We start from the raw sequence: 18296 nt of genomic DNA, 5'->3' as shown, positions 1-18296 counted from the left end.
AACTTTTTTGGCGCCATTTTCTACAAGCAGCCCTTAAAGTTATATTACTCATTTAAAAATATATTACTCATTTGTAAAGTTAAAAAACAGAATAATTACAGAAAAAATACACCAACTTGATTTAAAATAAATACCCTACATAATCTATATAAAGTTCTATTTAAAAATACTAATTAAAATTCTGTATAAAAAGGCAAGTCTCAAAATTCATATTACTACATTAATAAATAATGAAAAAATCTATATATATTCATTTCTTATGACAACCATCTATAGAATGCAGTGACCTTATTTATGTAACTATAGATGTCATCGACTTATATTCATGTATTCCCAAACAATTGGGACTGGAGATGTTTTGTGAAAGCATAAGGAAACATACAAACATAGAGTGGGATCATGTTTGTTTAATAATGGACTGTATGTCACTTGTATTGGAACATAACTACATTTATTTTGAAGGTGAATACTATCGGCAAAGTAATGGTGTAGCAATGGGATCTGCCAGTGCACCTATATACGCCAATCTAGTTATGTTAAATTGGGAAGAGAAGGTCTTATTTCCAAACATTCTCTTTAAACATGTAATACATTACACTAGATTTTTAGATGACATCTATATATTATGGAAGGGTAATAAAGATGAGCTAAACAAATTCATTACTTTTATTAATACTAGCAGTGAATTTTTAAGGTTCACTCATTCTATGAGTTTCAATGGTATAGCTTATTTGGATACATTTATATCACACGATAGTAAGGGTTTTAAATCAGCTATATATCAAAAGAATACCTTTTCTAACGATTACCTACAACACACTAGTAATCACCCTAAAAAATTATTATACAACATATACAAGGGGCAATGTATAAGGGTAGCCCGGATGACTTCAAGATTCAATGAAATGAAAAATGAAATGGACTACGTTACAAAATTATTTGAAGAAAGGAATTATGATGTATTGATGATGAGGGATGTAAAGCAATATGTCATTGAACAAAGGGGAAAGAAATATACCCCACTGTTAGGAAGTAAAGAGCAAACCAATGGATCTCATACAGTTGTAGATACTGTTAACAGCACAGTTAGATACCAACGTGCTTGTATCTTGGAATATACACCTTTTGTTCACCAGATTAAGAACATTATGGTATCATTCTGGAAAATATTTATAGTGGACAATAGTTTAGTCAAATGTGTAGGAGAGAAACCATTATTTGTATACAAAATGGGATACAATTTAAAGAAGCTATTGGAAAAAGGAACTATAGGAGTTCAGAATTACATTAGGGACAATGGGGTAAATGCGGCAACGAAATGTTGCCATTGTAACCAGTGTGGGGATATTATGGAGTCACGGGAACTAGTATTGGAAAACATTAACAAAAGTAAAATAAAGTTTAGGAAGGGGAATTGCAGTGCTAGTTTTGTTATATATATGGCTAAGTGTATAGTATGCAGTGGATACTATATAGGAAAAACAGAGAGAGCTTTAAAAAGGAGAATTTATGATCATATGTATTGTGTAAGAAGAAAGGACAAAAATAATGCCTTATACAGACATATAGAAAAATACGGTGAAGAACATAAGTTTAAATTTGCAATATTGGAGCAGATTAGACACAACCCTAGAGGAGGCTGTATGAAGGAAATGTTAAGTTATAAGGAGGTGTGGTGGCAACTGTATACGGATGCATCAACCACACGAGGGTTAAATGATAATATATCTTTAAAACCCATATTAATTCGTAGAGCTTCCAGAAGATAAAATTTAGTTATGTTAATAGTTATTAGTTAGGAAAATGCATTAACTGCACAATATGCATTAATATTAATTTATTAAAACATATAGAAACATATAAACAATACAATTAGGACTTTCTGAAAAGTGATCAGTGAATATTAGATGCTAGAATTAAATTAAGGGTTTAGATGGTTGTCATAAGAAATTAATATATATAGATTTTTCCATTATTTATTAATGTAGTAATATGAATTTTGAGACTTGCCTTTTTATACAGAATTTTAATTAGTATTTTTAAATAGAACTTTATATAGATTATGTAGGGTATTTATTTTAAATCAAGTTGGTGCATTTTTTCTGTAATTATTCTGTTTTTTAACTTTACAAATGAGTAATATATTTTTAAATGAGTAATATAACTTTAAGGGCTGCTTGTAGAAAATGGCGCCAAAAAAGTTATTTAAACACTTTGTAAATGTTAAAGCACAGTTCTGAGGAAGCCTATATCTAGTAGGTGAAAGCGCTTAACTCTGTATGCTTGCTTAGGCAAGGAAATGTTTTATCTGTCTGTATCTATTTAATATTAAAAGTTTTTTTTCGGAGACTGCACTGCGTTCCCTCTGTGTACAACGTTGTTACAGGGAAGATAGCGCAGTTGTAGAATTCAACATTCTTTTGATTCTGAAGAGGCAAAACTTGTCGTGAAAGCGCTCACCATTAAAAGTTTCTTTTTTCTGGATATTGGCTGTGGTTTGGTTCTACTACATTTTTCAGTACATTGGCTTTTATCGTTTGGTGGAACCATTTGCCTGCACCACATTCTGTTTTCTCTTAGTTACTTTTAAATGCTGAGATGGTTAGGGTTGCCACCTTTTCAAATGCCCAAAGTGGGACATTTCTGGTACAAACATCAGATTTTGCAGGCTGAAACATACCCATGGCCAATACAAAGGATAAGACTTCACTTTTTTGCCTAAATAAAAGCTTATTCTTGCAACATTTTAGTTGCTTATTCTGTTTCTTATAACATTTATGTGTTTCAGATACAGAATAACTGTTTTATGCAACTATTACATAAAATAAAGGAAATAATTTTGTCCTAAAATCTCAGGACATTTGCCATTTTTACAATTTTTTTGCAGGACACAACTGCCCAAAGAGGGACTTGTCCCTCGCAAAGTGGGACAGGTGGTAACCCTAGAGATGGTTGCGGGGCTGAATGAAAACTTGAATCTCAAATGTGCATTACGCTGGTTTGCATGAGCCTATTTGGACACTCCCCACTCTTTTTGATTAGCTACTGTATTTACAGCTGGTTGTTTCTATATTGCTAATGGGCTAATTTCTATTTCGATATGTTTCTATTGGGTATTGATGTTGTCAGCCATTTTTTAACAGTGTGCAGTTGTTATATTACTTATTACACAGTTTTACTTTACAGTATTAGTTCTGATGAAGTTCTGACAATGTTACAGAATGAAAGCACTTAACAGTTTCACCTCAGTGCTGTTTCTCTTTTTTATTTTTTGATATTTATGAAGTCTTTCTATATTTAGAATATGTGTTACTCTCTATAAAATTTAAGTTTAGGAAAATGGCTTATTCAATTTGTTGGAGATGTAGTAAAGATGTAAAAGCTGACTGGACACACATTTATGGATTGTGAAAACCTACATTTATATTGTGAAGAGCTAAGAATGTTTTAAGGGGTTATGGTCTGAAAATTGTTCTTTGACTAAATCAACAATACTAATGAATGTTTTAGCCAACTGGACACACATTTATGGATTGTGAAAACCTAAATTTATATTGTGAAGAGCTTAGAATGTTCTTAAGGGGTTATGGTCTGAAAATTGTTCTTTGACTAAATCTATAATACTAATGAATGTTTCACTTTCTGTATCTGTAAAAGCCAACTAACAACAAAATATTTAGGAGTCTTTTGGCAGTTGCTAGAAAACTCAGCTCCTCCATTCAAAGAATTTTTAATGTTAACAGCAATACTATGTAAAAGTGAAAAAAATATTCAGAATAAGATCTGTAAATCATACTAAGATTTTTAGTGGCTGAGATAACCTTGAAATGTTGCTATTGAAATACTAAGACTCTTGATGTGTTAATTGTATAAGATTACCTTGATGATTCAATGTATTCCTAACATTGCATAATAGTATAAGATGTTGAATGTTTCCCTTTCTGCGTATATAAATTGTAAATATGTTAAATTTAAAAAAAAATTCTTAAAAAGGAATGAAAATATGATCCCTGGAACAGCAAAACTGCAAGAAAATGATTATTTATGAAACATCAGACATCAAAGAATATCAGATTAACTCCCTAGGCTTAATGAAAATGTCACTTATAAGGGAGTTTTAAAGAGCAGCCCCCTATATCAGAAATATGTAAGCATTAATTTCAACAGAAAAAAGTCAGGTTTGTATGACTATCACCTTCTATTTTACTTAAAGCAGTTTCACTTGAATTTTGTATTCAAAACAATTTTTTGCATGTGTTCAAGAGTTGTATTTTATGTTGCTGAAAGATTTCACATTTTGTTTCAATGGTTCTTTCATTTCTTATGTAACCTCTGAAACTATTTAAGGAGGAATTTCAGGACACCAAGCCAGTCTGAATATGTCCTCATGATGAATAAAAATGTGTCAATTAACAGATTTTATATTTCGTCACAAACAAAAGTGACAATGTAGGTTTTCCTTTATATTTGGATCTTTGTCAGCCACTAAAGACTGTTGTGAATAGTCAAGTATCTGATTATTTGTCCATTCTGAGCATAAATTAATGAACAGTTTGTTAATGAACAATCCCCTCCATCGACATAAACAACCAAGTAATGTATACACTTTACAACAGTGACTCTCAGAACAAGATATTGTACTGCAACAATGTGCTGTCACACTAGTGAAATGAAAGAATAGGTAAGAAGGTGGAAAATGAACTAATCCTGATATGCTGTCTGTACACATATTGATGGTTGATATCAGAAATCCTAATCTACTAAGCAAGAATATGCTATGTCCCATGAATCATCAGTTATGCTCACAAAGCTACATATATCAGTGCACAGTAAGGCACATGGCTATTTGAGAAACTTAAATGATTATTTTTGTTTCTGTTACTAATTCTTACAAGTCAGACACAGAAAAGATCAGGAAATGCTGAGTATGGGTGCTTAGAAACTCACAGTACTTACCATGTCTGCTTTCTGGTTTGCTAATTGCAGTTCCTTCTCTTTGACTTCCAGTTCTTTGCTCAATGCAGCAACTGATTCTGAAGCTTCCTTTAGCTTCTCCAACCCTGTGTTCATTCTGTAGCAACAGAAGAATTTCAAATTACCAAAGCTTTAAAAATTAATTTAAGATAAAACACTGTGCTTGACCATCAGTTTTCCCAAAACAAACATTCACCACTGTTACAAAGCTGGAAAATGAGTCACTGTTTCATTGCGAAAAGTTACAGAATCTGGGAATCTGCTATTTCATCTACTTCATAAAGTACACAAAATGAAAACTGTTCTGCAAATTACATAATATGGCACAGCATATTACATTATACCATACTGTACTACAATATATCACATTATTTTCACTATCACCATCTAAGTTTGTTCATAGCTGTGCGGTTATGCCTACGGGCACAAAGACCCCTGCTTCTGCCTATTCTAGTTGATTCATCTGTGGCAGACCAGGAGTTACCAAGTACAATGTTACCAATAATCAATTCTGGTTCATATTTCACTAGTCTACATCTCCTGCAAAGGTCCCACACAAATAACAACTTTGTGTAAATATGAATGAATAAAAAAAAGCCGCAGTGGTGCAGCGGTAGCACTGTCGCCTCACAGCAAGAGGTTCTCCCGTTTGATTCTCGGCTGGAGCACCTTCTGTGTGGAGTCTGCATGCCCTCCCCGTGGTCGAGTGGCGTTCGAAAGACATGCGTAAATGGGCATGCCTTCGCTGAAGGTTGGGTGTCGAGCTGGCACTTCGGCACTGTAAAAAAAAATTCTACTGCCAATCATTAGCGGACTGGAGTTCCGCTGTGGCGACCCCTAACTGAGAAAAGCCAAAAGAAGAAGAAGATGAATGAATAAAAAAAAGTTAAGGGGGGAGTGATAGTCCCAAAATATTGCACTTATATTAATCATTCTACTAACTACTTTAAAAGAACCCATACAAAAAAAGTCAAAAATCCAGTTCAGATGCTAGGGAATATTTTCACGCAAGCACATCTTCCTGATATTGATCTTATGTGAAGAAATTGTATTTTAAAACAAATTCTGATCATATCACACAACCTGCAAGCACTGAAAATAGGAACAAAGGCTCTTTAAAAGTAGGAACATCCAGCTAAACTTCTGGACATCTAATTAACAGAAAATCTGAATACCAAAAATGCCATAACTCTTCCACTTTCAGTAGGAATGTGGAATACTACTCAAACACATTTTAAAAAATAGAGTAACAAAAATTATGGAAATTATATTCACAGTATCAAACAGACAGTAAATTATTGTTGCTGCTTGTATGTTGTTCATGTAGTGTGGTTTTCTGTGTAGCAGACAGCTTTAAAAATCACAGACTGTCCCAACTATCTTATTCTCTGCTGCAAAACATGCACAACTAAAGAAGTCTTTGTGTGTGATAAAAGACCTAGTCACTGAATAGGAGAGGGCTTTCTTAGATGATTTTGTGTTAAAGTAAAAACTGAATTTAGTTTTTCTGTACATAAGTCTAGTATAATATAATTTCCTTTGCCAGAGAATGTATAAAGAAAACTATAACCACACCGCACCTAACAGTTGGCTGAAGGACAAATTGTTCCACTTTTCAAATCTCGGTCAGCAAGTAAAACCTTAACTTTGTTTTTTTAACTCTAATATTAAGTGTCATTCTAAAATACTTCATAAACTTGAATTAAGTTTCAAGAAAATAAAGAGGAAGTGAAGGCAATACAGACTTTGCTACAGGACGCCTTTATAAATTATATTGTAATCTGTTATTTAAAGGAGAACTAGATGGTTGAACAAGTAACATTTACTCAGAACAGTGCCTACTCAATGTAAATCGATGAAATTGCATTTTGCCAGATCAGAACAAGGTAACAAAATGAAAGTAAGTCCCGACAACCTCCACCACTAACTATATCAATAATAATACTAATAATAATAATACCTACTTGTTAATCAGGTAGGCTGACTGGGCACAGTCCCTTTTCAGGGGTGACCTGGGAGCAATGACTGTTTACGTAACTTGCTCATGGTCATACAGTAAACAAGTAACGGAAGACAGGATGAAACCCAGTATAAGAGGAACTAAAACTTACAACCTTAACTTCTGCAAAAACACCAGACAACAAATTAATCCAACCACATGGTATGGGAATAGAACCCACCTTCTAATATTTCAGTTTCCTTTTGTTATCCTACAACCAAAACTATACCCCAGCCTGATAGCACAGAGGTTAAAGCACAGGATTACCAACTGGTAGACCTGGGTTTGAAACCTTGTTGGGGACAACTAGGAAGCAGCAGTATCTGTGTAGAGGAAATACTTGACAATCTACTTCCACAATATTTGCAAAAAAAACCCTGTGGGTTCTACCCACAGAGTCACCATGAGTTGATTTCAATTCCAGGCAATTTCTTGCTTTAACCAAAACTGTACCACAAAGTCAGACATACTTTATCTGAATATTGGTAGTGTTATGCTATGCATTCTTCTAAGGTGTAGGAGTGGGGTTAGAGGTACGGGCAAGGTTAAGGTTAACACACATTACTAAGGTTGGCCAGGGGGTGGCTACATCCCCCACCACCCTACAAATATGTGTTAACCATAACACCACACCTTACCGTAGAAAAATGTTTCCGTAACATAACCACTACATAAGATACTTAGATACACATACGCCACACACAACACAATCTGACCCTTTCTCTAACCCTAACCTGCAAAAACTTTCACACATCCCATTCCCTGATGGCAAAACTTTCTGAATCACCAAAAGTTTGGCATTAACATTCCAAATCCACACTTACCATCCACAATCTTCCTTCAACATTTGCAGCACTTGATAATAAGCACAATCAATAAAAAGTGCACTTGATGAATTTTCCAAACACTTACATCTTTTGAAAAAAAACGGATCTTGGATCAACCAAGGTGGAGTCATTTAAAAAGCAATAAAAACTGACCAGTCACTAATTCTGACCTGCAATGACAAAAGGCTCTGCAGCAACTTCCACATAACATCTCTTCTCTCTCATTTTTTTTATAACTTAAGTTGTTAGTTTGTCTAAATAAATAATCTTTATGAGACAAATGTTTTGGTTAACAGAAATATGAATTAGCAATAATGTCCAGTTCATGATGATAAGAAGCTAGGGACTATGAAGAGAATAATGTACAAGATTAAAATGTTTGAATACTGTATGCAGTTAATACACTACACATGCTGAGGTTTTGCTAAATGAAACAGAGAGAAAAAAGGACAGAAAGTGAAAGACAGAAGATAAAACAGTGTTGTTATGTTAGCCTAAAGTTCTGAAGAATAGCACAATTTGATAAAGTTGTGTTATATTGTTAAAAGTGCCTGAACATTAAGGCCTTACTGACTCTTACGTTTACGGTTACTACTGGGCTCACCACAATGTTGCCTTATGTGAACATAATTATTCTCTTTTCATGAATAAAACACAGGTGCTAAAACACACAGACCCCGGTAAAGTTAATACAATCGATGCACCATCACCACCTGAGCTACACCAGTGAATCATTGCAACTGAATCGAAAATACAATTTACCAAAATTCAAGTAAAATGATACTTACAAATGGAATTGCATGCCACAGTAGTATGGCAGAATTGTCCTTAAAAAATGACTATCTCAACAATTTCATACCAGGACCCTGCATAATTAGAAAGTTACAACTGTATACAACATTCAGTTTTGATAAAATAGGTGGAACAATTTTAGATTAAAATGCAAATACTTCACAACCCCTCTCCTGGTGCTTTACTGTAAGCATGCCCATATGTTTGCACACACAGACACACACACACACACACACACACACACACACACACACACACACAGCACAGCTCTCAACCTTTTACTTTCACAATTAGGGCCAAACCAAAAAATAAGAAAGGCTTCAAATAATGGAGGTCTTTAAAATGCTGATGCTACTTAGTTAAAAAGTTGATAAAAAGAGGTTGTGAATTAACATGGTTTTCTAAACTAAAAGTCTGAAACTGTAATGATTGTCAGTATTTACTGACTGCAATCTACAAAATCCACAACTTTTCCTCTAAAAAACGTTTTCAGTTTTAGAAGGAATGTGGCAAAAATTAAGAGCACCCCTAAAAACTCAACAAAAGTTTAAGAGGTATTATATTTATGAGTACCTCAATTGATTAAAATACACACACACACACACACACACACACACACACACACACACACACACACACACACACATCTATATATGGGTCTACATGAAAATATCAAAATCTCACATGACTGAAGATGACAACATCAAGACGAAAACAGCAAATCTTCAGGTCACCGACTCTTCATTAACACCAGGAATTTACCCAGCAACTGGTCGACCAACACCTAAAATTTACCCAGCAACTGGTCGACCAACAAGTACAACAAATCACGGGAAATCAATTCAAACCCAATATATGGGGGGTTGCCCTTTTCTCTATTATAGTGTGATTTTGGAGTTGGTATAATCAGTTATGGGGGTGTGGGGGGCATAGGGTTTAAACTGATTTCCTGTCATTTGTTGTGCTTGTTGGTCGACTGGTTACTTTCCCTGGGTAAATTTTCTGAGTTATGAAGAGTCGATGACCTGAAGATTTGCTGTTTTCATCTCGATGTTCTCGTCTTCGATCATGTGGGATTTTGATATTATCTGGTAGACTCCTATATATGTGTGTGTGTGTATATATATATATATATATATATAAATATATATACATATATATATATATATATATATATATATATATGTGTGTGCGTGTGTATATATATATATATATATATATATATATATATATATATATATATATATATATATAGATCTATGTTGATCCATCAAATCTATGTTTCACTGAAACGTACAAGATCGAACTCACTTTCGCGAAAGTGCATTTTATTGAAAATGCACTTTCGCAAAAAAATAAATAAACAGCACTCACATTTATGCAGGGGGCAAGCCCCCCTGCATCCCCCATGTGGGCTGTGCCCCTCACGCCCCCCCACTTTAATATTCTCACTCCAATATTGCACTACAGTGGGGAAAAGAGAATATTCCCTTATCTCCGCTGTACGGCAATCTAAGCAACAGTTTACTTAGTTGTACAATCAACAGTACAGTTGATGTACAACTAAATCTACATCCAAACCACTGTTTGCTTAGTCACCTTCCAGAGAAAGTGCATTTTCGACAAAATGCACTTTCGCGAAAGTGAGTTCGATCATGTACGTTTCGATCATAAGACCAGGACCCATGTATATATGTCTACACACACATACAAACACACACATACACAGACACACACACACACACACACACACACACACACACACACACACACACACACACACACACACACACGTTATTATATATTAATTACTGTTTCCCCAGTGAACTCTCCCATCCCGAAAGCTGAACAAGTATGTGATCACTACAACTGTACCAACTGCATAACAGTGTTTTTGCAGGAAGGCTTGTGCCTTTTACCCCTACCTCCCTTCTTAAATATACAAAACCATCAGTATCACAGCCATTGTAAAATGAGAAATACCATATGGAAATAATGGCCATGTCTCTACGTTTGCACTGTTATTGTTTCAACACCAGTATATCAACCGGGGAGTAGTAACATCAAGAATATGGAATTTGCAAGATAACAAAATAAGTAACCACACTATGACCTGCCAAAAAGTGAAGGAGATATATATATATATATATATATATATATATATATATATACACACACACACACACACACACACATACAGTATATATATATAGGGGGGATGGGAGGGTGGCCTAATGGTTAAGGTGTTTGATTTACAAACACAAGGTGCAGGGTTTGAGTCTCACAAGGGATAATTGGCTAGGCTTAAAATGACTCGCAAGGGCAGTTAGCTTAGTACTTACCTATGAACCTATGAACCTATATATCTTTATACACACACACACACACACACACACACACACACACACACACACACACACACACACACACAGAGTATACTCTCTCCTTTCTGTCTATACCTAAAAGGCCATTTGCCTTCCAAGATAATATGGATAATGTAGCAATTACAATGGATATAAAACGTGTACACACCCCTGTTAAAATGCAAAGTTTTTGCGATTTAAAAAAATGAGACTACAATAAATCATTTCAACACTTTTCCCACCTTTAATGTGACCTATAACCTATACAATTCAAATGAAAAACAAATAAATCTGTTAGGGGGGGGAATATAAAAAATAATAAACGTACAATAAGCTGGTTGCATAAGTGTCACACCCTTAAACTAATACTTTGTTGAAGCACTACATTCAAGTAACTATACAGATTGTCGAACGGGGAATCACCGTGACGAAATCATCATTTTTTTAGAACATCAAACTATTTGCATGGAGATTGCTGCGGGGAAAAATTCCAATTCACTTCAATGCAAGTGTGATCTTGGAGTTGTAGGTGGTACATTTAAGTAGCAGGGGTGTGGGGTCTGCTGCTGCTGCAGGAAAAAAAAAGTTTTTTTTATTTAGGTTTCGATATTCCGAGGTTTCATGAATTTCAACAATCTGAAGTAGACTCATTTTATACATATATATATATATATATATATATATAATAATCTTATGTTACATTAAAGACTAAACCGGTCGAGACACCGTACATTGACTAATTTCATCTAAAGCACAATATACTGATAAAAATCACAACTGGAATGCAAAAAAAAAAAAAAAACAGATATAAGCAATCCATCTACAATTTGTCAACAAATAATATACACAAGCAAATACCCCTAAAGAAAAAACTTACCATAGACATATATTTCAAATAATGTATTACAGGTGTTTGCCCTGCATATTGCTGTAACTTTTATACAGATTAACTCCATGGTCACTGAACAGCAAAGAGAGGGAAAATACCCAGAATTAAGGAACTATATCCAATAAGTCAATTAGAGCATAATTCAATAAAGTGTACAATTTCTACAACATAGTCTGGTTGCAGCTGAAGTTATGTGCAAGTAAATATATGCGGCTCATTTAATATTTTATACATACATACATACACACACACACACACACACACACACACACACACACACACACACACACACACACACACACACTCACACACACTCTCTCTCTTTCATATATAATACCATTATCAGAGGCGAAGCAGTATTATCAACATTCTAGGAGTCCAGGGACCCATGTTCAACTCTAAAAATTGGCCTAGATGAAGTAAACTAGACAGATTACCTCAGCAGAAAGAACAATTACAACATACACTGTGCAGGAAGATTCACACACACTATGTCAACAGTATTTTTTTTTTGTAAGGAGAAACAACGTAGAGAAGGTGAACAAGGCAGTATCATCCAAACACTCAAGTAGTAAATGCAGAAAAATATGTATACAATTCACTCCACCGATAAACCACTCTTCAAACGATGAAACTGTAATAGCAAAAGCAGCTTTATTGAGTAAGCGCTTTCACCTACACGGCTTCTTCAGACTCACAAACAATCATAGCTAAAATGCAATTATAAATATTCTGTTAAAGGCGGGAAAAGCTCAGTTAAACAGTTACAATTAATTAAAAATAATACGTCACTCATTTAAAACATGTTGAAAAACATATAATACTTAAATGCTTCCCATATAACCATGGTAGATCATAAAGAAGGGATAAAAGATACAAACTTAGTACTATAAAGTACTGTTAAAATGTGTGTCAAGAAGTTTATGTGAATAAGACATATAGGAGTGATGAGACAATAAGGGGCTGGATGCTAGTTAATGAGCCTTCAGTCTTCTCATTTTAAGGAATGGTCTAAAAGAAATCTTAGCGTTAAGACCTGGAGGAACATCAGATCTCAATTTCATAATCCACATATTTTCCCTACTTTCAGTATGTGTTCTAATGTCACCACCTCTGATATTGACATTAACATGTTCAACAATTCTAAAGGTAAATGTGTGATGGATACCAGATTCGGATGTATGTTTTGCCAGTGCATTGCTTGTATGCCCCATCCTGATGCTGTATAGATGCTCACGTATACGATCTTTAAAGCATCTATTGGTCTTCCCTACGTAGAAGGACCCACATGAGGAGCAAGTAGCAAGATAAATGACACCAGTAATGTCATTTATCTTGCTACTTGCTCCTCATGTGGGTCCTTCTACGTAGGGAAGACCAATAGATGCTTTAAAGATCGTATACGTGAGCATCTATACAGCATCAGGATGGGGCATACAAGCAATGCACTGGCAAAACATACATCCGAATCTGGTATCCATCACACATTTACCTTTAGAATTGTTGAACATGTTAATGTCAATATCAGAGGTGGTGACATTAGAACACATACTGAAAGTAGGGAAAATATGTGGATTATGAAATTGAGATCTGATGTTCCTCCAGGTCTTAACGCTAAGATTTCTGTTAGACCATTCCTTAAAATGAGAAGACTGAAGGCTCATTAACTAGCATCCAGCCCCTTATTGTCTCATCACTCCTATATGTCTTATTCACAGAAACTTCTTTTGACACACATTTTAACAGTACTTTATAGTACTAAGTTTGTATCTTTTTATCCCTTCTTTTATGATCTACCATGGTTATATGGGAAGCATTTTTAAGTATTATATGTTTTTTCAACATGTTTTAAATGAGTGACATATTATTTTTAATTAATTGTAACTGTTTAACTGAGCTTTTCCCGCCTTTAACAGAATATTTATAATTGCATTTTAGCTATGATTGTTTGTGAGTCTGAAGAAGCCGTGTAGGTGAAAGCGCTTACTCAATAAAGCTGCTTTTGCTATTACAGTTTCATCGTTTGAAGAGTGGTTTATCGGTGGAGTGAATTGTATACATATTTTTCTGCATTTACTACTTGAGTGTTTGGATGATACTGCCTTGTTCACCTTCTCTACGTTGTTTCACCTTACATTACATTTGCTGTTCTGCGAGAAGGTGTTTACTCCGTTTTTTTGTTTTATCCTTATTTTGTGAGTATTTTTTTTTTATTTTAATTTTAAGCTAGACATCCATCTGTTAGTTAGGCAACACTGTGCTTCAACCCTTGGAAGTACACACAGAACTCCATTTCCTGACATGAAGCACTATTTTAGCAGACTATAAATAATCTTCAAGTTTAGCAGGTATCTGCTAAGAGACAAAGACAAGATGATATGCTACAGTCAGTCTAATAAATTTTAAGCTGCAATTTGTAAGCACACACATGCAGCTACACTTGTTTATATGTCTTCTCAGAAATACAGGTGCATTATACCCACTGCACATGTGACATTTCATAGAAAACTATTAGTATATTACCTACTCCCAGAATCTATTTTAACTACTTGCATCTGTCTTGTTTGTCATATGCCTATCTTTATTTCCTTTGCTAAATAACCATCTATGTCATTTCAACTCTGTTCTGATACTTCACCTCTTATTATATTTGCCTAATGGCTGAAGGAGACAATAAACATATCTAGTCTGAACTTTAAGTGCATTTAACATGCTACCTTCTGCCATCCATAGTTTCCCCTTCGCCCTTTCCTCACCAGTACAACATCCTCTTTAATACCTCCAATCATTTCTAGCAGTGCATTCTATAGATGCATAACCCTTTGCATGAAGTTCATAGGTTGGTACTAGGCTATCGACCCTAGGCTCTATACAAACCTAGCCAAACAATTCCCCGGATATTTCTTCCCACAAAATTTACTTCCCTGGACCCCTGTCTAGCAGGGTGACTGACATGATCCCTGGGTGAATTTCCTATCTCCCATCCAATTGTCAAGGTTCCTTTTGAAGAGGCCAAGAAGGTGCTCTGCTTGACATGTATGGGCAATCTATTCCAGAGTATGGGGAGTCTCTGGGTCAGGAACCTATCCCTCCAGCATGCTTTGTTCATTGTGATGACAAGGTTTAGATCCCTGGAGCATGTGGCTCTGAGGGATTGGGATTTCTTTAAGTGGAGCATGTCCAACAGCTCAGGGTTTGACATAGTCTTCTATGTTAAGCACAGATCGCCTCTGAGTAGACGATATGCCACAGAGTATAACTGGAGTATTTTTAGATGGTCAGCATAGGGTTTCTGCTTTAGGAATGTGATTCTTTTAGTGAGGTATTTCTGCAGCCTGTGATTCTTTTAGGGAGGTATTTCTGCGGCCTTTCCAGCTGTTGCAGATGTCTTGTGAGGTACATACCAAATAGGGTGTTGTACTCTATAATGGGTCTAATGAGGGATGAGTACAGTGGGACAATGACCTCTTTTTTTCTGGATGAAAAGCCCTTAGTACTGAGGTGTGCCACATAGAAGGATTTCCTGACTGTTGTGGCGATGTGGTTATCGAAGGTGAGCCCACTGTCCACCTGTGTCCCTAAGTCTCTCATCACACTTTCGGTGTTTAGTATACTGGCAACTATGTAGTAATTCATGGGTACATGGTTTTTCCCAAAGGGGATAACTATGCGTTTCTTGGCATTAAGCTTAAGCCCATGGCTCTGGCACCAAGCATCTGTTTTCTGTAAGGCCCTTTTGTAGAATATCCACATCATTTGGGGATTCAATAATGGCTGTGTGGACCGCCTTACCCTCGTCCACAGCTCTGGAGACCGATTCGAAGAAGTCAATCAGGTTCAGGCCCTTCATGAACCCAAACTGGGTGGGGTCCAATGTTTGAAGGTTGCCAATGTCTTTGTTTATAAGTTCCATGATAATGCGTTTCATGCCTTTGCAGATGAGGCTCGTCAGACTGATAGGATGGTGGATCCCCCTTTGTGGAGTGGGATAACTGCAGCTGTGCACCACTCAGTGGGCACGAAGCCTGAGGTGAGGCTATGATTAAACATGAGACTTAGGTGAGGTGCCAGTTCATTTTGTAGTTCATGTAGTACACAGCCCAGGATGTCATCTGGTCCCATGGATGCTGTATTCTTAGCTTTGGAGAGTGCGGTTTCTACCTGTGTGGCCGTGATTACTGGAATTTGGCAATCTTTTGGTATTGAGATGGGCCATTTAGGGGGTGAGAGTGGGGTGAAGTTGGCACTAAATCAATCTGCCAGGATATTGGCAATATCCTTGGGATCAGTATATTTAATGCCATTCTGTTGTAGCTCAGAGCAGATCTGAGCATTGCCATTTAGATTCTTGACATAACTATAGAACGCTTTGTGGTTGTCTTTGGAATTTTTGGCAATTTTATTTTCATAACTAGCTTTGGAGGATTTTATGAGAGATATCAGGTTCTTACTGAGGCTGGTAAGGGAGTTTTTTGCATCCTGAGATTTTCCTCTTTTCTGCAACAGTTTCTTCCTTCTGTTGTATAGTTTGATTATGGCAGGGGACCACCAGACTGGCTTCCTTTTTTTGGAGGAGAGCGTCTTGGTTGTATTTGAGATGGCACGATTCATGCACGAGTGGATGTGCCCGTACAGTGCCTTAGTGTAGGATTCAGCAGTCGAACTTTCCGCTCCCATCTGCATGGGTGCCATGAAGTTTGTCACTTCTGATTTAAGTAGCATAAAGTTGGCTTTGGAGAAGTTTTTCTACAGAGGTTTCCTTACTGGGGGGTGGGGATCAAGGGTGATTTGCTTATGGTTAGACCTGACCAATGAGGGGGTGACCACTTGTGTGGAGCATCTATCTCCCATGTTGGTAATAACCAGGCCTCGGATATTGGAGCCCCTGGTGGGACAATGGATTAGCTGATCCAGGGCATTTAAATTTATGAATTCCAAGAACCGTTGGGAAAAGGTGTTGGTACCTGAGTAGTTTTCCCAGTTAATGACAGGGGAGTTGAAATCACCCAGTATTATGGTGTTTGGTTGTATCTTAATATTTTCCAGTATGTTTATAAAGGTGTAGTGAGGCTCTTGGGGCATGGTGGGGGATCTGTAGCAAGCTACAATTTGGATTGCAGTCTTACCTAGTGTTAGTTGCACCTGGAGAATTTCAGATGCATTGTGTTGGGCAACTAGCCTGGAGGTGTGAATATCCTTGGTGAAGATGGACACTCATCCACCTTTAGTGTTTCGGTCTTAGTTTGGTGGCCGAAAAGTGTGGTGAGAGGTGTAGCCTGGTATTGCAGGGGTGCTCTCTGGAGTCTTGAACCAGGTCTCAGTTACTGCACAGATATCGATGTTCTCCATTTTAGGAGTGCCTTGAGAGAGTGCATTTTAAGGTTTAGACTTCTAGCATTGAGTAGCATTACCTTCAGACTTTGCATGCTTGTATTTGTTACGGTAGTGGTTTTGTCCTTTGAACCTTGCCTAAAAAAGGCACTATAGGGGTGGCAAGAGCTTTAGCCAGTAACCTGAATCCCAGGGGTGACAGGTGCAGACCATCTCTGGCAAAGTATCATGTCTGTAGACTCATTAAGCAGTTGATCCCAATCACCTGCATCCCGAGCCCCTTCCTGTTCAAGGCGACACGTTTACATCTCTCTGTCTGCCCCTAACATCATGTCTTTGTCTCTTAGCAGGTACCTTATGAGTATCAACACCTATTTGGTCAGATGTTACTTTCTCATTTCCATTTTCTGGACTGTAGTTTTCCTTGGCCATGTGTTCTATCTTTAATACTGTGAATGTAAGACTACATTTCACACAGCTGCCCTGTTCATCCTTAGAAGGTGCTTCTCCTTTCTCCATTGGTGTGCAGCCATGGAGTTAGTATATTTACATAAGGGATTATGGAAGAGGAAGCTCTCTAAACAGAAGAGCAGGGAATGTACTCCTGCAAAAACAATTGTCTTTCTTGTGTAATTTGACTTTGCATGTAGTCATTTTTCAATCATTTATTATCAAATTCTTATCTAATCAGGGGGTTGGGATTCTAGGCATTGTAGAAAATTTATTTTTAGCAATAGAAAGAAAAGCTCCAACTGCTGTGGTCAGTATTCATATTATTTCCTCCCTTTCACTCTTCCAGAAATGTAACATTCATCTGTTTGTCTGGCCTCCAAAACTGCATGAAGTAAACAAAGTGTGGCCTGGCCATTGCCTGGCAGAGAAGAATTATTACTTTGCTGCATTTGGAATCTACAGCCCTGAAGATACGTTCCACATTCCTTTTCTTGCTGTCAATGCCATCAGATAACTTCTCCCAACCTATAATCTAACATTATTACAATTAATCTAATGATCTATTCCTAACTTTATTTTAATGAACCTAAGTATAACATATCATTACATTTCTTTCATCACACAATTAACAGTACCTCTGTATGGTTTTATAATCTCATTCCTCCTTT

At 36.3% G+C, this 18296-nt stretch overlaps 1 protein-coding gene across 1 annotated transcript in view; it reads right to left on the bottom strand.

Annotated features, from left to right (window-relative positions):
• The window catches only part of DNAH5 (dynein axonemal heavy chain 5), a 1226896-nt gene that overhangs the window by 652065 nt on the left and 556535 nt on the right, over nucleotides 1–18296 (bottom strand). Inside the window, exon 19 of the mRNA XM_044065791.1 lies at nucleotides 4957–5071. Within this exon, the coding sequence (XP_043921726.1) occupies nucleotides 4957–5071 (115 nt within the window). The remainder of the gene's footprint in view (nucleotides 1–4956; nucleotides 5072–18296) is intronic.

Source organism: Protopterus annectens, chromosome 3.part0 (genome assembly GCF_019279795.1).
Source record: "Protopterus annectens isolate FY-2018-M chromosome 3.part0, PAN1.0, whole genome shotgun sequence".
Taxonomy (NCBI): Eukaryota; Metazoa; Chordata; order Ceratodontiformes; family Protopteridae; genus Protopterus; species Protopterus annectens.
This window is presented reverse-complemented; position numbering and strand designations above follow the sequence as displayed.